Source organism: Nelusetta ayraudi, unplaced genomic scaffold (genome assembly GCF_046127955.1).
Source record: "Nelusetta ayraudi isolate G7.1 ecotype Tasmania unplaced genomic scaffold, CSIRO-AGI_Nayr_v1 ptg000284l, whole genome shotgun sequence".
Lineage (NCBI taxonomy): Eukaryota > Metazoa > Chordata > Actinopteri > Tetraodontiformes > Monacanthidae > Nelusetta > Nelusetta ayraudi.
Window position 1 is genome coordinate 116,832 of NW_027466332.1, and position 18,519 is coordinate 135,350.

At 50.7% G+C, this 18,519-nt stretch overlaps 2 protein-coding genes and 1 non-coding gene across 3 annotated transcripts; 2 read left to right on the top strand and 1 right to left on the bottom strand.

The window, feature by feature from the left end:
• Positions 1–866: 866 nt before the first annotated feature.
• On the top strand, positions 867–3,799 carry LOC142882464 (ribonucleoside-diphosphate reductase subunit M2-like). The gene is made up of 10 exons (XM_076017217.1): positions 867–985; positions 1,080–1,181; positions 1,732–1,854; positions 1,944–2,060; positions 2,153–2,286; positions 2,487–2,581; positions 2,662–2,795; positions 2,882–2,986; positions 3,078–3,191; positions 3,467–3,799. Exons 1-10 carry the CDS (start codon positions 875–877, stop codon positions 3,617–3,619), a joined length of 1,188 nt encoding a protein of 395 aa, XP_075873332.1. The 5' UTR covers positions 867–874; the 3' UTR covers positions 3,620–3,799.
• LOC142882477 (small nucleolar RNA SNORD94) lies at positions 3,252–3,388 on the top strand. Its single transcript, XR_012925796.1, has one exon. It is a non-coding gene; the product is annotated as a small nucleolar RNA SNORD94 (small nucleolar RNA).
• Positions 3,800–3,894: 95 nt separating the features above from the next.
• lgals8a (galectin 8a) lies at positions 3,895–18,152 on the bottom strand. Its single transcript, XM_076017218.1, has 9 exons — positions 18,078–18,152; positions 17,194–17,282; positions 16,882–17,092; positions 4,878–4,997; positions 4,761–4,805; positions 4,655–4,684; positions 4,382–4,470; positions 4,128–4,293; positions 3,895–4,044 (listed from the first exon to the last, which is right to left on the bottom strand). Exons 1-9 carry the CDS (start codon positions 18,114–18,116, stop codon positions 3,895–3,897), a joined length of 939 nt encoding a protein of 312 aa, XP_075873333.1. The 5' UTR covers positions 18,117–18,152.
• Positions 18,153–18,519: the final 367 nt, after the last annotated feature.

Genomic DNA, 18,519 nt, shown 5'->3' on the forward strand with positions numbered 1-18,519 from the left:
CATATAAAAGCAGTCTTCAGCATTTTGACTTTGATGAACTTTATTAAATTAAATTAGTTCCAGAGAGCAAGTGTGTGTGTGTGTGTGTGTGTGTGTGTGTGTGTGTGTGTGTGTGTGTGTGTGTGTGTGTGTGTGTGTGTGTGTGTGTGTGTGTGTGTGTGTGAACACCACAATGACAACACAATATCTCCCTCTACACACAGTGGCTATCCAGTGCACTGTGGCGGTACTGAAGGGTTGACAGCTGATATGTTCTCACGTTCTTCCCCTGAAGTTTACAAACTATTTTAAAAATGAGCACGCGGAAGCAGCAGCTGGGCTGCAGAGCCAAGATGGCGACTGGTGGAGGCTGCTTTGCAATCACTCGTGGGTTGAAGTGGACGTTCAGAACAACCAGGACGACCCCCCCCCCCCAAAAAAAAACAAAACCCTTAATGACTCGGAACAAATCAGAACCGGTTCTACTTCGTCACTCCGCGCCGATTCGGGAAGATTCTGTGAGACTTGAACCGCCGCCGTGGCCGCGCGCTCCATTCTTTATCTCTTTCATTCATTCTATCTTTTCTTTTCTTTCTTTGGTTGAATAACATTTTCTGTCCGCTTTCGTAACCCGCAGCTGATCACCGGATCACGTGACCCCCTTTCCGCAGAGCCCATTGGCTGCGCCGCGGCGTCACTTTAAAGAGCCTCCTCGAGCTCGGCTCCTATTGGCCAGCTGCGATCCGGCGCCAATTTTTCAACAAAAAGCGGTCCGAGAGCAGCGCGCGCTTCACTCCGCTCCTCGAACCGCCCGCAGCCGCCTTCCATCCTTCCTCCATTCTTCCTCCATTCTTGACTTTCACTCCTTCCATCCCTCCGTCGACCGAAGCAGAAGATGTTGTCTCAGCGGGCTCCTCTGTCCCCCAGGAAGCAGCAGCAGCAGCAGCAGCAGCAGCAGACTGTGAGCCGCCTGGGCAACGTGTCGCTGCTGGACAAAGAGAACACGGTGAGTCGAGGAGAAAAGCAGCGGAATGGGACGCGGCCCTGGGCTCGCTCACAGTGGGACGGGGCCTCACTGCGGTGTCTTGTGTCTCCGTTAGCCGCCCAGCCTGAGCAGCAGCCGCGTGCTGGCGTCCAAAACCGCGCGGAGGATCTTCAGCGAGACCCCTGCGGTGAGTCACACGGACCCACGGTGGTGTTGTGTTGTGTCGTGTCGTGTCGTGTTGTGTTGTGTTGTGTTGTGTTGTGTTGTGTTGTGTTGTGTCGGTGTGGCGCCTAAAATGTGGCGCCAACCTGGTGGCGCGTCTCTCCCGCTAAACAGCCGCTGTCGAACCGGAAGTTGCTGTCCGTCCACCCTAAGTGTGTGCGCGTGTGTGTGTATATATGTGTGTTTGCCTATGTAGATTTTTTGTGTGTTCTTGTACCGTATGTGAGTGGATTTCGTGTGTTGTTTGTGCGCATGCGTCTGCTTATAAGCGCGTGAGTGTGGGAACAAAAGGCTGAAGGACGCTTTTGTGGACGGACGAAATGAACGTCTTGTTTTATTGCACGATGTCAAACACAACACGCACTCTCACGTCACACTTCCTGAAGCTCATCACCGCTAAGGAACCTGGGTAATGTAGTGTCAGGGTGGAGCGCTGGGACTTGGAACCCACACACACTCTGTATTGTCCTGCTAGTGAGAGGCTCTTTGTTTGACCCACTGCGTGTGCGTGTGTGTGTGTGTAGGCCAAAGGGGAGCAGGTGGAGCAGGTGGAGGCGGAGCCTCTGCTGAAGGACAACCCTCGGCGCTTCGTCATCTTCCCCATCCAGTACCACGACATCTGGCAGATGTACAAGAAGGCCGAGGCGTCTTTCTGGACCGCAGAGGAGGTGAGAGGAGTCACGTGACCCCACCCACCCCGCTCACACGACCTCCCCCCCACCCACCCTGAGCCTGAGAGCTGCTGTGCGTCCACCAGGTGGACCTGTCCAAGGACCTGCAGCACTGGGAGTGTCTGAAGGACGACGAGCGCTACTTCATCTCTCACGTGCTGGCCTTCTTCGCCGCCAGCGACGGCATCGTCAACGAGAACCTGGTGAGGGCGCCGCCGCGCACGCCGCACCCATGCAGCTGCTCTCAGGTGGGAGCCCACGTGTTGATGTTGTGTGTCGTTGTGGTGGCCACCAGGTGGAGCGCTTCACGCAGGAAGTGCAGGTGACGGAGGCCAGGTGCTTCTACGGCTTCCAGATCGCCATGGAGAACATCCACTCTGAGATGTACAGCCTGCTGATCAACACCTACATCAAGGAGCCCAGAGAGAGGTCAGTGGGTCAGTCAGTGAGTCAGTGGGTCAGTGAGTGAGTGAGTCAGTGGGTCAGTGAGTCAGTCACTCAGTGAGTGAGTGAGTGGGTCAGTCAGTGAGTGGGTCAGTGAGTGAGTGGGTCAGTCAGTGAGTCAGTGAGTCAGTCACTCAGTGAGCCAGTCAGCCAGTCAGTGTGACGCTGCCTTCACTGACCCTCAGGGAGTTCCTGTTCAACGCCATTGAGACGCTGCCCTGTGTGAAGAAGAAGGCCGACTGGGCTCTCAACTGGATCGGCAACAACAGCGCCAGCTACGGTAAGGCCGCCCTGCGTCACCTGACACCCAACCCCACCCCCCCTGGACTCTGGACCCTGACCCCTGACCTCTGCTTCCAGGAGAGCGGGTGGTGGCCTTCGCTGCTGTGGAGGGCATCTTCTTCTCGGGCTCCTTTGCTGCCATCTTCTGGCTGAAGAAGAGAGGCCTGATGCCTGGTCTGACCTTCTCCAACGAGCTCATCAGCAGGGACGAGGTGGGTGCTGCTGCTGCTGCTGCTGCTGCCTTCAGGGCCTCCACTGTGTGTGTGTGTGTGCTGACATGTTGTGGTGGTGCCTTCAGGGTCTTCACTGCGACTTTGCCTGTCTGATGTTCAAACACCTGGTCAACAAGCCGTCGCAACAAACCGTCAGTGACATCATCAAGAACGCCGTGGAGATCGAGCAGGTGGGACACCGGCGCCTTCCACTGCTGCTACTGACTGCTTCCACTGAGCGCTAGTAACCCCAGACCTCCTCCTCCTCCTCCTCCTCCCCAGGAGTTCCTGACTGAAGCGCTCCCCGTCAACCTGATCGGGATGAACTGTGAGCTCATGAAGCGCTACATCGAGTTTGTGGCCGACAGACTGATGCTGGAACTGGGCTGTTCCAAGGTCAGCACCTCCTCTTCCCGCTCCTCCTCTTCCTCCTCTTCCTCCTTCTCCTCTTGCTCCTCCGTGGTGATGAGATGCGCAGGGGTACGGACCTCAGCCAATCATGGGGGCTGAGTGCTGCTGCTGAGCTCTGATTGGACGGCAGGTGGTCGTCCGTCAGGGTGGCGGCAGCACAGATACTCGCCGGTCTGAACGGACTTCCTGCTGTCTGGGGGCGGGACTTCCTGCTGGGCTGGGGCGGGACTTCCTGTGTTGACCTGTGTGTGTGTGTGCAGGTCTACCGGGTGGAGAACCCCTTTGACTTCATGGAGAACATCTCTCTGGAGGGGAAGACCAACTTCTTTGAGAAGCGCGTGGGCGAGTACCAGAGGATGGGCGTGATGTCGGGCGCCACAGACAACACCTTCAGGCTGGACGCTGACTTCTGAGAGCGCCACCTGCAGGCCACACCTTCTGCAACTGTCTCATTTTGTACATAGACTCTTGAATTAATATTTGATATCTATTTGTTTTTAATGAGTTTTTAGTTTGAACATGTTAATTTTATGTCCATTGTAGTTTATTGTCTCTGCCCAGTGTTTGGTGTAACACTACTAAATGTTGGAACAGTGCTTGTGGTCATGTGATCTCTGTCTCTCCATATATATACAGTATACAGTCGTTATTGCAGTTTATATTTGGGTGATGTTCACGATGTTCAGAGTCAGACGATCTGGACGTCGTGCAGCGTCACGTCTCCTTCCACCTCCAGCTGCGTGATGCTGCGCAGCTCCTTCACTCTGTGTTTGTAGTCCAGCAGGTGGCGCCCATCCACAGCCACCTTGAACTGCTGAGGGTCGCATAGAACAATGACCTGCAAAACAAGCACGCGTGTGTTTTTATCACCACGGTCGCTGCATTAGCGAGGTGGCGAGGCGCTCGCCACTGAGCTCTGACCTCGAAGTAGCGGGCGGCGGCGAAGGGGGCGGGGCCTCCGGAGGTCTCCTCGGGGCCCCAGTGCCCCCGCAGGAAGGAGTTCCTGACAAAGACTCCTTTCTTCAGGCGAGGGTTGAGATGAAGAGCGATGTCGCTGCTGCCCGACACTCGCAGGTTGATGCTGAAACTGAGGGAGCACAAGCTGAGGCTCCGCCCATTTCTCTCTAGAGTACACGTGGAGGGGGGTGGGGGGGGAGAGAGTGACATCAAAGTACCTGTCTGGATTGTGATTGGTCTCCCCTTGGACGGTGATGCTGCGACCGGGACTGAGTCCACCCAGCAGCTCTCTTCTGAAGGGAACACGCTGCGCGCGCACACACACACACACACACACACACACACACACACACACACACACACAGGAGAAACAGTGTTGACATGTCAACTGTTTTATCAATAAAGTTTTAAGTATTAATAAAAATTTGATCACAAAAAAATGAAAATAAAGTTTGCAGTGAAGCGAGCGATGATGAAACAGGAAGCCCCACCAGGTCGCAGGGACGGCTCCTCATTGGCTGCTGCAGGACAACAAGACAAAAGAAATCAACCTCGGATCTGTTGAGTCAAGTTCAATCAATGTGACCATGTCGTTACCTTCATGTGTGGCTGCTGATTGGTCGGACTGGCTTCAGCAGAATTCTGTATGAAACACGTCATTAGTTGAATCCAACCAGAATCAGAATCAGAACCAGAACCAGAAGGGAAGCTCACCAGACTGGGCAGAATGCCCACCACCGTCACTGTCACCCGTCCAGAGATGCTAAGCGTGTCCACGCGCTGCAGCGCCACCCGGTGGTCATACTTCAACACGTGACTCCCGTCCACCGCCACCTGAAGAGCACTGTGACAAATGACTACAGAAATACACTATGCAATCTGATTGGCTCTCTGAGAGCAGCCTGGCTGGAGCTGGACCAGCAGGTGGCAGTAGAGACGCGGAAACGAGTCATTGACCCCAAACTGTTGAACGCGTGTCTGTGTGAGTGTGCGTGTTGAGATGGTGAAGGACAAATAAATCTCATTCCTTCAATGGACTGCTCTGTGATTGGCTGGATGAACTTGGGGCTTCTAGCATATGAGGAACCCCGAAACCCAAACCCTAATTTCAGCCTTAAGCGTAACCCTAATCCCATGCAAGTCTATGGGGTGAAACTTCACCTTTGTCCTAGAGACATGGGGCCACTTGCTTTTTCATCAGGAGCCCCCAAGGAGCGCCCACGCCAAATTTGGTACTTCTAGTACTTGAGGAACCCCGAAACCCTAACCCTAACCCTAACCCTAGCTTCAGGCTTATCGTTAACCCTAATTCAATGCAAGTCTATGGGGTGAAACTTCAACTTTGTCCTAGAGACATGGGGCCACTTGCTTTTTCATCAGGAGCCCCCAAGGAGCGCCCACGCCAAATCTGGGACTTCTAGTACTTGAGGAACCGCGAAACCCTAACCCTAACCCTAACCCTAGATTCAGGCTTATCGTTAACCCTAAGTCAATGCAAGTCCATGGGGTGAAACTTCAACTTTGTCCTAGAGACATGGGGCCACTTGCTTTTTCATCAGGAGCCCCCAAGGAGCGCCAATGCCAAATCTGGGACTTCTAGTACTTGAGGAACCCCGAAACCCTAACCCTAACCCTAACCCTAGCTTCAGGCTTATCGTTAACCCTAATTCAATGCAAGTCTATGGGGTGAAACTTCACCTTTGTCCTAGAGACATGGGGCCACTTGCTTTTTCATCAGGAGCCCCCAAGGAGCGCCCACGCCAAATTTGGTACTTCTAGTACTTGAGGAACCCCGAAACCCTAACCCTAACCCTAACCCTAGCTTCAGGCTTATCGTTAACCCTAATTCAATGCAAGTCTATGGGGTGAAACTTCAACTTTGTCCTAGAGACATGGGGCCACTTGCTTTTTCATCAGGAGCCCCCAAGGAGCGCCCACGCCAAATCTGGGACTTCTAGTACTTGAGGAACCGCGAAACCCTAACCCTAACCCTAACCCTAGCTTCAGGCTTATCGTTAACCCTAAGTCAATGCAAGTCCATGGGGTGAAACTTCAACTTTGTCCTAGAGACATGGGGCCACTTGCTTTTTCATCAGGAGCCCCCAAGGAGCGCCAATGCCAAATCTGGGACTTCTAGTACTTGAGGAACCCCGAAACCCTAACCCTAACCCTAACCCTAGCTTCAGGCTTATCGTTAACCCTAATTCAATGCAAGTCTATGGGGTGAAACTTCACCTTTGTCCTAGAGACATGGGGCCACTTGCTTTTTCATCAGGAGCCCCCAAGGAGCGCCCACGCCAAATTTGGTACTTCTAGTACTTGAGGAACCCCGAAACCCTAACCCTAACCCTAACCCTAACCCTAGCTTCAGGCTTATCGTTAACCCTAATTCAATGCAAGTCTATGGGGTGAAACTTCAACTTTGTCCTAGAGACATGGGGCCACTTGCTTTTTCATCAGGAGCCCCCAAGGAGCGCCCACGCCAAATCTGGGACTTCTAGTACTTGAGGAACCGCGAAACCCTAACCCTAACCCTAACCCTAGATTCAGGCTTATCGTTAACCCTAAGTCAATGCAAGTCCATGGGGTGAAACTTCAACTTTGTCCTAGAGACATGGGGCCACTTGCTTTTTCATCAGGAGCCCCCAAGGAGCGCCAATGCCAAATCTGGGACTTCTAGTACTTGAGGAACCCCGAAACCCTAACCCTAACCCTAACCCTAGCTTCAGGCTTATCGTTAACCCTAATTCAATGCAAGTCTATGGGGTGAAACTTCACCTTTGTCCTAGAGACATGGGGCCACTTGCTTTTTCATCAGGAGCCCCCAAGGAGCGCCCACGCCAAATTTGGTACTTCTAGTACTTGAGGAACCCCGAAACCCTAACCCTAACCCTAGCTTCAGGCTTATCGTTAACCCTAATTCAATGCAAGTCTATGGGGTGAAACTTCAACTTTGTCCTAGAGACATGGGGCCACTTGCTTTTTCATCAGGAGCCCCCAAGGAGCGCCCACGCCAAATCTGGGACTTCTAGTACTTGAGGAACCGCGAAACCCTAACCCTAACCCTAACCCTAGCTTCAGGCTTATCGTTAACCCTAAGTCAATGCAAGTCCATGGGGTGAAACTTCAACTTTGTCCTAGAGACATGGGGCCACTTGCTTTTTCATCAGGAGCCCCCAAGGAGCGCCAATGCCAAATCTGGGACTTCTAGTACTTGAGGAACCCCGAAACCCTAACCCTAACCCTAACCCTAGCTTCAGGCTTATCGTTAACCCTAATTCAATGCAAGTCTATGGGGTGAAACTTCAACTTTGTCCTAGAGACATGGGGCCACTTGCTTTTTCATCAGGAGCCCCCAAGGAGCGCCCACGCCAAATCTGGGACTTCTATTACTTGAGGAACCCCGAAACCCTAACCATAACCCTAACCCTAACCCTAGCTTCAGGCTTATCGTTAACCCTAATTCAATGCAAGTCTATGGGGTGAAACTTCAACTTTGTCCTAGAGACATGGGGCCACTTGCTTTTTCATCAGGAGCCCCCAAGGAGCGCCCATGCCAAATCTGGGACTTCTAGTATTTGAGGAACCCCGAAACCCTAACCCTAACCCTAACCCTAGCTTCAGGGTTATCGTTAACCCTAATTCAATGCAAGTCTATGGGGTGAAACTTCAACTTTGTCCTAGAGACATGGGGCCACTTGCTTTTTCATCAGGAGCCCCCAAGGAGCGCCCACGCCAAATCTGGGACTTCTATTACTTGAGGAACCCCGAAACCCTAACCATAACCCTAACCCTAACCCTAGCTTCAGGCTTATCGTTAACCCTAATTCAATGCAAGTCTATGGGGTGAAACTTCAACTTTGTCCTAGAGACATGGGGCCACTTGCTTTTTCATCAGGAGCCCCCAAGGAGCGCCCACGCCAAATCTGGGACTTCTAGTACTTGAGGAACCCCGAAACCCTAACCCTAACCCTAACCCTAGATTCAGGCTTATCGTTAACCCTAATTCAATGCAAGTCTATGGGGTGAAACTTCACCTTTGTCCTAGAGACATGGGGCCACTTGCTTTTTCATCAGGAGCCCCCAAGGAGCGCCCACGCCAAATTTGGTACTTCTAGTACTTGAGGAACCCCGAAACCCTAACCCTAACCCTAACCCTAACCCTAGCTTCAGGCTTATCGTTAACCCTAATTCAATGCAAGTCTATGGGGTGAAACTTCAACTTTGTCCTAGAGACATGGGGCCACTTGCTTTTTCATCAGGAGCCCCCAAGGAGCGCCCACGCCAAATCTGGGACTTCTAGTACTTGAGGAACCGCGAAACCCTAACCCTAACCCTAACCCTAGATTCAGGCTTATCGTTAACCCTAAGTCAATGCAAGTCCATGGGGTGAAACTTCAACTTTGTCCTAGAGACATGGGGCCACTTGCTTTTTCATCAGGAGCCCCCAAGGAGCGCCAATGCCAAATCTGGGACTTCTAGTACTTGAGGAACCCCGAAACCCTAACCCTAACCCTAACCCTAGCTTCAGGCTTATCGTTAACCCTAATTCAATGCAAGTCTATGGGGTGAAACTTCACCTTTGTCCTAGAGACATGGGGCCACTTGCTTTTTCATCAGGAGCCCCCAAGGAGCGCCCACGCCAAATTTGGTACTTCTAGTACTTGAGGAACCCCGAAACCCTAACCCTAACCCTAGCTTCAGGCTTATCGTTAACCCTAATTCAATGCAAGTCTATGGGGTGAAACTTCAACTTTGTCCTAGAGACATGGGGCCACTTGCTTTTTCATCAGGAGCCCCCAAGGAGCGCCCACGCCAAATCTGGGACTTCTATTACTTGAGGAACCCCGAAACCCTAACCATAACCCTAACCCTAACCCTAGCTTCAGGCTTATCGTTAACCCTAATTCAATGCAAGTCTATGGGGTGAAACTTCAACTTTGTCCTAGAGACATGGGGCCACTTGCTTTTTCATCAGGAGCCCCCAAGGAGCGCCCATGCCAAATCTGGGACTTCTAGTACTTGAGGAACCCCGAAACCCTAACCCTAACCCTAACCCTAGCTTCAGGCTTATCGTTAACCCTAACTCAATGCAAGTCTATGGGGTGAAACTTCAACTTTGTCCTAGAGACATGGGGCCACTTGCTTTTTCATCAGGAGCCCCCAAGGAGCGCCCATGCCAAATCTGGGACTTCTAGTACTTGAGGAACCCCGAAACCCTAACCCTAACCCTAACCCTAGCTTCAGGCTTATCGTTAACCCTAACTCAATGCAAGTCTATGGGGTGAAACTTCAACTTTTTCCTAGAGACATGGGGCCACTTGCTTTTTCATCAGGAGCCCCCAAGGAGCGCCCACGCAAAATCTGGGACTTCTAGTACTTGAGGAACCCCGAAACCCTAACCCTAACCCTAACCCTAGCTTCAGGCTTATCGTTAACCCTAATTCAATGCAAGTCTATGGGGTGAAACTTCAACTTTGTCCTAGAGACATGGGGCCACTTGCTTTTTCATCAGGAGCCCCCAAGGAGCGCCCATGCCAAATCTGAGACTTCTAGTACTTGAGGAACCCCGAAACCCTAACCATAACCCTAACCCTAACCCTAGCTTCAGGCTTATCGTTAACCCTAATTCAATGCAAGTCTATGGGGTGAAACTTCAACTTTGTCCTAGAGACATGGGGCCACTTGCTTTTTCATCAGGAGCCCCCAAGGAGCGCCCACGCCAAATCTGGGACTTCTATTACTTGAGGAACCCCGAAACCCTAACCATAACCCTAACCCTAGCTTCAGGCTTATCGTTAACCCTAATTTAATGCAAGTCTATGGGGTGAAACTTCAACTTTGTCCTAGAGACATTGGGCCACTTGCTTTTTCATCAGGAGCCCCCAAGGAGCGCCCATGCCAAATCTGGGACTTCTAGTACTTGAGGAACCCCGAAACCCTAACCCTAACCCTAACCCTAGATTCAGGCTTATCGTTAACCCTAATTCAATGCAAGTCTATGGGGTGAAACTTCAACTTTGTCCTAGAGACATGGGGCCACTTGCTTTTTCATCAGGAGCCCCCAAGGAGCGCCCATGCCAAATCTGGGACTTCTAGTACTTGAGGAACCCCGAAACCCTAACCATAACCCTAACCCTAACCCTAGATTCAGGCTTATCGTTAACCCTAATTCAATGCAAGTCTATGGGGTGAAACTTCAACTTTGTCCTAGAGACATGGGGCCACTTGCTTTTTCATCAGGAGCCCCCAAGGAGCGCCCATGCCAAATCTGAGACTTCTAGTACTTGAGGAACCCCGAAACCCTAACCATAACCCTAACCCTAACCCTAGCTTCAGGCTTATCGTTAACCCTAATTCAATGCAAGTCTATGGGGTGAAACTTCAACTTTGTCCTAGAGACATGGGGCCACTTGCTTTTTCATCAGGAGCCCCCAAGGAGCGCCCATGCCAAATCTGGGACTTCTAGTACTTGAGGAACCCCGAAACCCTAACCCTAACCCTAACCCTAGCTTCAGGCTTATCGTTAACCCTAACTCAATGCAAGTCTATGGGGTGAAACTTCAACTTTGTCCTAGAGACATGGGGCCACTTGCTTTTTCATCAGGAGCCCCCAAGGAGCGCCCATGCCAAATCTGGGACTTCTAGTACTTGAGGAACCCCGAAACCCTAACCCTAACCCTAACCCTAGCTTCAGGCTTATCGTTAACCCTAACTCAATGCAAGTCTATGGGGTGAAACTTCAACTTTTTCCTAGAGACATGGGGCCACTTGCTTTTTCATCAGGAGCCCCCAAGGAGCGCCCACGCAAAATCTGGGACTTCTAGTACTTGAGGAACCCCGAAACCCTAACCCTAACCCTAACCCTAGCTTCAGGCTTATCGTTAACCCTAATTCAATGCAAGTCTATGGGGTGAAACTTCAACTTTGTCCTAGAGACATGGGGCCACTTGCTTTTTCATCAGGAGCCCCCAAGGAGCGCCCATGCCAAATCTGAGACTTCTAGTACTTGAGGAACCCCGAAACCCTAACCATAACCCTAACCCTAACCCTAGCTTCAGGCTTATCGTTAACCCTAATTCAATGCAAGTCTATGGGGTGAAACTTCAACTTTGTCCTAGAGACATGGGGCCACTTGCTTTTTCATCAGGAGCCCCCAAGGAGCGCCCACGCCAAATCTGGGACTTCTATTACTTGAGGAACCCCGAAACCCTAACCATAACCCTAACCCTAGCTTCAGGCTTATCGTTAACCCTAATTTAATGCAAGTCTATGGGGTGAAACTTCAACTTTGTCCTAGAGACATTGGGCCACTTGCTTTTTCATCAGGAGCCCCCAAGGAGCGCCCATGCCAAATCTGGGACTTCTAGTACTTGAGGAACCCCGAAACCCTAACCCTAACCCTAACCCTAGATTCAGGCTTATCGTTAACCCTAATTCAATGCAAGTCTATGGGGTGAAACTTCAACTTTGTCCTAGAGACATGGGGCCACTTGCTTTTTCATCAGGAGCCCCCAAGGAGCGCCCATGCCAAATCTGGGACTTCTAGTACTTGAGGAACCCCGAAACCCTAACCATAACCCTAACCCTAACCCTAGATTCAGGCTTATCGTTAACCCTAATTCAATGCAAGTCTATGGGGTGAAACTTCAACTTTGTCCTAGAGACATGGGGCCACTTGCTTTTTCATCAGGAGCCCCCAAGGAGCGCCCATGCCAAATCTGAGACTTCTAGTACTTGAGGAACCCCGAAACCCTAACCATAACCCTAACCCTAACCCTAGCTTCAGGCTTATCGTTAACCCTAATTCAATGCAAGTCTATGGGGTGAAACTTCAACTTTGTCCTAGAGACATGGGGCCACTTGCTTTTTCATCAGGAGCCCCCAAGGAGCGCCCACGCCAAATCTGGGACTTCTATTACTTGAGGAACCCCGAAACCCTAACCATAACCCTAACCCTAACCCTAGCTTCAGGCTTATCGTTAACCCTAATTCAATGCAAGTCTATGGGGTGAAACTTCAACTTTGTCCTAGAGACATGGGGCCACTTGCTTTTTCATCAGGAGCCCCCAAGGAGCGCCCATGCCAAATCTGGGACTTCTAGTACTTGAGGAACCCCGAAACCCTAACCCTAACCCTAACCCTAGATTCAGGCTTATCGTTAACCCTAATTCAATGCAAGTCTATGGGGTGAAACTTCAACTTTGTCCTAGAGACATGGGGCCACTTGCTTTTTCATCAGGAGCCCCCAAGGAGCGCCCATGCCAAATCTGGGACTTCTAGTACTTGAGGAACCCCGAAACCCTAACCATAACCCTAACCCTAACCCTAGCTTCAGGCTTATCGTTAACCCTAATTCAATGCAAGTCTATGGGGTGAAACTTCAACTTTGTCCTAGAGACATGGGGCCACTTGCTTTTTCATCAGGAGCCCCCAAGGAGCGCCCATGCCAAATCTGGGACTTCTAGTACTTGAGGAACCCCGAAACCCTAACCATAACCCTAACCCTAACCCTAGATTCAGGCTTATCGTTAACCCTAATTCAATGCAAGTCTATGGGGTGAAACTTCAACTTTGTCCTAGAGACATGGGGCCACTTGCTTTTTCATCAGGAGCCCCCAAGGAGCGCCCATGCCAAATCTGAGACTTCTAGTACTTGAGGAACCCCGAAACCCTAACCATAACCCTAACCCTAACCCTAGCTTCAGGCTTATCGTTAACCCTAATTCAATGCAAGTCTATGGGGTGAAACTTCAACTTTGTCCTAGAGACATGGGGCCACTTGCTTTTTCATCAGGAGCCCCCAAGGAGCCCCCATGCCAAATCTGGGACTTCTAGTACTTGAGGAACCCCGAAACCCTAACCCTAACCCTAAACCTAGCTTCAGGCTTATCGTTAACCCTAATTCAATGCAAGTCTATGGGGTGAAACTTCAACTTTGTCCTAGAGACATGGGGCCACTTGCTTTTTCATCAGGAGCCCCCAAGGAGCGCCCATGCCAAATCTGGGACTTCTAGTACTTGAGGAACCCCGAAACCCTAACCATAACACTAACCCTAACCCTAGCTTCAGGCTTATCGTTAACCCTAATTCAATGCAAGTCTATGGGGTGAAACTTCAACTTTGTCCTAGAGACATGGGGCCACTTGCTTTTTCATCAGGAGCCCCCAAGGAGCGCCCATGCCAAATCTGGGACTTCTAGTACTTGAGGAACCCCGAAACCCTAACCCTAACCCTAACCCTAGCTTCAGGCTTATCGTTAACCCTAATTCAATGCAAGTCTATGGGGTGAAACTTCAACTTTGTCCTAGAGACATGGGGCCACTTGCTTTTTCATCAGGAGCCCCCAAGGAGCGCCCATGCCAAATCTGGGACTTCTAGTACTTGAGGAACCCCGAAACCCTAACCATAACCCTAACCCTAACCCTAGATTCAGGCTTATCGTTAACCCTAATTCAATGCAAGTCTATGGGGTGAAACTTCAACTTTGTCCTAGAGACATGGGGCCACTTGCTTTTTCATCAGGAGCCCCCAAGGAGCGCCCATGCCAAATCTGAGACTTCTAGTACTTGAGGAACCCCGAAACCCTAACCATAACCCTAACCCTAACCCTAGCTTCAGGCTTATCGTTAACCCTAACTCAATGCAAGTCCATGGGGTGAAACTTCAACTTTGTCCTAGAGACATGGGGCCACTTGCTTTTTCATCAGGAGCCCCCAAGGAGCGCCCATGCCAAATCTGGGACTTCTAGTACTTGAGGAACCCCGAAACCCTAACCCTAACCCTAACCCTAGCTTCAGGCTTATCGTTAACCCTAACTCAATGCAAGTCTATGGGGTGAAACTTCAACTTTGTCCTAGAGACATGGGGCCACTTGCTTTTTCATCAGGAGCCCCCAAGGAGCGCCCATGCCAAATCTGGGACTTCTAGTACTTGAGGAACCCCGAAACCCTAACCCTAACCCTAACCCTAGCTTCAGGCTTATCGTTAACCCTAACTCAATGCAAGTCTATGGGGTGAAACTTCAACTTTGTCCTAGAGACATGGGGCCACTTGCTTTTTCATCAGGAGCCCCCAAGGAGCGCCCACGCAAAATCTGGGACTTCTAGTACTTGAGGAACCCCGAAACCCTAACCATAACACTAACCCTAGCTTCAGGCTTATCGTTAACCCTAATTCAATGCAAGTCTATGGGGTGAAACTTCAACTTTGTCCTAGAGACATGGGGCCACTTGCTTTTTCATCAGGAGCCCCCAAGGAGCGCCCATGCCAAATCTGGGACTTCTAGTACTTGAGGAACCCCGAAACCCTAACCATAACCCTAACCCTAACCCTAGCTTCAGGCTTATCGTTAACCCTAATTCAATGCAAGTCTATGGGGTGAAACTTCAACTTTGTCCTAGAGACATGGGGCCACTTGCTTTTTCATCAGGAGCCCCCAAGGAGCGCCCACGCCAAATCTGGGACTTCTATTACTTGAGGAACCCCGAAACCCTAACCATAACCCTAACCCTAACCCTAGCTTCAGGCTTATCGTTAACCCTAATTCAATGCAAGTCTATGGGGTGAAACTTCAACTTTGTCCTAGAGACATGGGGCCACTTGCTTTTTCATCAGGAGCCCCCAAGGAGCGCCCATGCCAAATCTGGGACTTCTAGTACTTGAGGAACCCCGAAACCCTAACCCTAACCCTAACCCTAGCTTCAGGCTTATCGTTAACCCTAACTCAATGCAAGTCTATGGGGTGAAACTTCAACTTTGTCCTAGAGACATGGGGCCACTTGCTTTTTCATCAGGAGCCCCCAAGGAGCGCCCATGCCAAATCTGGGACTTCTAGTACTTGAGGAACCCCGAAACCCTAACCCTAACCCTAACCCTAGCTTCAGGCTTATCGTTAACCCTAACTCAATGCAAGTCTATGGGGTGAAACTTCAACTTTTTCCTAGAGACATGGGGCCACTTGCTTTTTCATCAGGAGCCCCCAAGGAGCGCCCACGCAAAATCTGGGACTTCTAGTACTTGAGGAACCCCGAAACCCTAACCCTAACCCTAACCCTAGCTTCAGGCTTATCGTTAACCCTAATTCAATGCAAGTCTATGGGGTGAAACTTCAACTTTGTCCTAGAGACATGGGGCCACTTGCTTTTTCATCAGGAGCCCCCAAGGAGCGCCCATGCCAAATCTGAGACTTCTAGTACTTGAGGAACCCCGAAACCCTAACCATAACCCTAACCCTAACCCTAGCTTCAGGCTTATCGTTAACCCTAATTCAATGCAAGTCTATGGGGTGAAACTTCAACTTTGTCCTAGAGACATGGGGCCACTTGCTTTTTCATCAGGAGCCCCCAAGGAGCGCCCACGCCAAATCTGGGACTTCTATTACTTGAGGAACCCCGAAACCCTAACCATAACCCTAACCCTAGCTTCAGGCTTATCGTTAACCCTAATTTAATGCAAGTCTATGGGGTGAAACTTCAACTTTGTCCTAGAGACATTGGGCCACTTGCTTTTTCATCAGGAGCCCCCAAGGAGCGCCCATGCCAAATCTGGGACTTCTAGTACTTGAGGAACCCCGAAACCCTAACCCTAACCCTAACCCTAGATTCAGGCTTATCGTTAACCCTAATTCAATGCAAGTCTATGGGGTGAAACTTCAACTTTGTCCTAGAGACATGGGGCCACTTGCTTTTTCATCAGGAGCCCCCAAGGAGCGCCCATGCCAAATCTGGGACTTCTAGTACTTGAGGAACCCCGAAACCCTAACCATAACCCTAACCCTAACCCTAGATTCAGGCTTATCGTTAACCCTAATTCAATGCAAGTCTATGGGGTGAAACTTCAACTTTGTCCTAGAGACATGGGGCCACTTGCTTTTTCATCAGGAGCCCCCAAGGAGCGCCCATGCCAAATCTGAGACTTCTAGTACTTGAGGAACCCCGAAACCCTAACCATAACCCTAACCCTAACCCTAGCTTCAGGCTTATCGTTAACCCTAATTCAATGCAAGTCTATGGGGTGAAACTTCAACTTTGTCCTAGAGACATGGGGCCACTTGCTTTTTCATCAGGAGCCCCCAAGGAGCGCCCATGCCAAATCTGGGACTTCTAGTACTTGAGGAACCCCGAAACCCTAACCATAACCCTAACCCTAACCCTAGCTTCAGGCTTATCGTTAACCCTAATTCAATGCAAGTCTATGGGGTGAAACTTCAACTTTGTCCTAGAGACATGGGGCCACTTGCTTTTTCATCAGGAGCCCCCAAGGAGCGCCCACGCCAAATCTGGGACTTCTATTACTTGAGGAACCCCGAAACCCTAACCATAACCCTAACCCTAACCCTAGCTTCAGGCTTATCGTTAACCCTAATTCAATGCAAGTCTATGGGGTGAAACTTCAACTTTGTCCTAGAGACATGGGGCCACTTGCTTTTTCATCAGGAGCCCCCAAGGAGCGCCCATGCCAAATCTGGGACTTCTAGTACTTGAGGAACCCCGAAACCCTAACCCTAACCCTAACCCCAGCCTTAACCCTAACCCTAACCCCAGCCTTATCGCTAACCCTAACCCTAACCCCAGCCTTATCGCTAACCCTAACCCCAGCCTTAACACTAACCCTAACCCTAGTTTGGGGGACTCCACAGTTGCCAACTTTGCCATTGACATTATGATATTTTTTAGTTTTTCATGTGGATTATTTCAGCACTCAGCCTGGCTCTCACCTTGAAGTGGTCCTCGAGGACCAGGATGATGAGTTCGAAGGTGGCCCCGGCCCTGAAGGGCGGGTGGGGCAGAATCTCCTCGCGGCCCCAGCGGCCCCCCAGCAGCGTGTTGCACACAATGCAGGGCGAGCGGCAGAAGCGCGGGTTGAAGTGGAACGCCACGTCAGCTCTGGGCTGGACGCTGCTGCCGCAGCACAAGTCCACCTGGAACCTGGAGGAGGCGCAGGAGACATCTCAGCAGGTTCAGAGGCTGAGAGCACCCACCTGCAGCAGCAGGGGACTGGGTCCGGGTCTGGAACTGGGACTACCAACCTGTCAGCGTCGGCCGGCACCGAGCCCTGGATGAGCACCATCTCTCCCGGGGCCAGGCCGCCCAAGATGGTCCCACTGAAGGGGAGGGACTGGAGAGGACAGACAGACAGACAGGCAGACAGACAGAGACAGGCAGGCAGACAGACAGACAGACAGAGGCTGGGTTTAGGACACCTGACTGACCTCCTGCTCAATCAGCTCAATCACTATCATGTGGTTTCCCAGAATGAGGAGCAAACCTCATTGAGTCGACACGACAACAGAGAAAAACAAGCGACTCTTTCATGCTTTCGATCAGCCATGAGCAAACTACGGCCCGCGGGCCAAATGCGACCCGTTAACCTTTTTAATCCGGCCCCGAAACCGAATTTGAAGAAATGATATTGATCAGCCGCAAAGCTCAAGTCGAGACAACACGAAAAGGACGACGCTGAAGTTGGCACCACATTCTCCGCGGTGCTGCTCAGCTTTCGATTCCACCTTAAAAAATAAATAAATAAATAAATTGCGGATTTTTTTTTTTTTAAGGTGGAATCGAAAGCTAAGAAGCACCGCGGAGAATGTGGTGCCAACTTCAGCGCCGTAAGCAAAGAAACGACCACTTCAAAACACGGCGAAAACTAAAGAGCCCGTTGTGACGTCACGGCGTTACTTCGCTCCAAACTTTAGACTTTAAGATATAAAGCGACGGAGTTATTCGCGCGCGCTAAAACACTGAGGCTAATTTCCGACAAAGGTTCGATTGAAGGGAACCCGGAAGTGAGTCACCCAGCTGAGAGTCAACCAGTCAGTCGACTGACTGCTTCTCCAACACTGTCTGCTGGAAGAGAACCTCAGAACCCTGAACAGGTTCGGTCAAAGTAGAGTGACGTCATCAGACTCACCAGGTTTAAAAACGTCTGTCTCGGGTTCATTACGGACATCCTTCCAAGTGAGGAACCTGCCCGAAGTGAGTGGGGCATGCGCAGTAGGTACAAAAGTACCCAAGAGCACAAGATTGTGACGTCACATCCGTTTTAACGCTGAAGTCATAAACGCAGGCGGGATTTTTTTCGATGCTGAATTTAAGGCGATGGTTGGGTCTGATTGGCCCGAAATCAACTTTGGAAAAACGGTTTAAAATCTTTGTGCTTATGTTGGTTTCTGATTATTGTGATATTAAAAGTTAGAAAAACAAACTTTTTACATACAAACTTGGCCAAAACAGAGTTGAAGCAAAAACCTTTATGTATAAAACATCAACAACAACAACAACAACAACAACAAGTTTTAACCTGACTTTCTGTCGTTCTCCTTCCATGGGGTTTATAAAGACAAGCAGCTGAA

Coding starts and splice junctions, on each gene's coding strand:
- lgals8a (XM_076017218.1), bottom strand. CDS start 18,116: ATGTCCGTAATGAACCCGAGACAGACGTTTTTAAACCTG. Junction 4,685..4,760: donor ATCAGCAGCCACACATGAAG/GTAACGACATGG, acceptor GTTGTCCTGCAG/CAGCCAATGAGGAGCCGTCC. Junction 4,294..4,381: donor ACCAATCACAATCCAGACAG/GTACTTTGATGT, acceptor GTGCTCCCTCAG/TTTCAGCATCAACCTGCGAG.
- LOC142882464 (XM_076017217.1), top strand. CDS start 875: ATGTTGTCTCAGCGGGCTCCTCTGTCCCCCAGGAAGCAGCAGCAGCAG. Junction 2,796..2,881: donor AGCTCATCAGCAGGGACGAG/GTGGGTGCTGCT, acceptor TGGTGCCTTCAG/GGTCTTCACTGCGACTTTGC. Junction 3,192..3,466: donor TGGAACTGGGCTGTTCCAAG/GTCAGCACCTCC, acceptor GTGTGTGTGCAG/GTCTACCGGGTGGAGAACCC.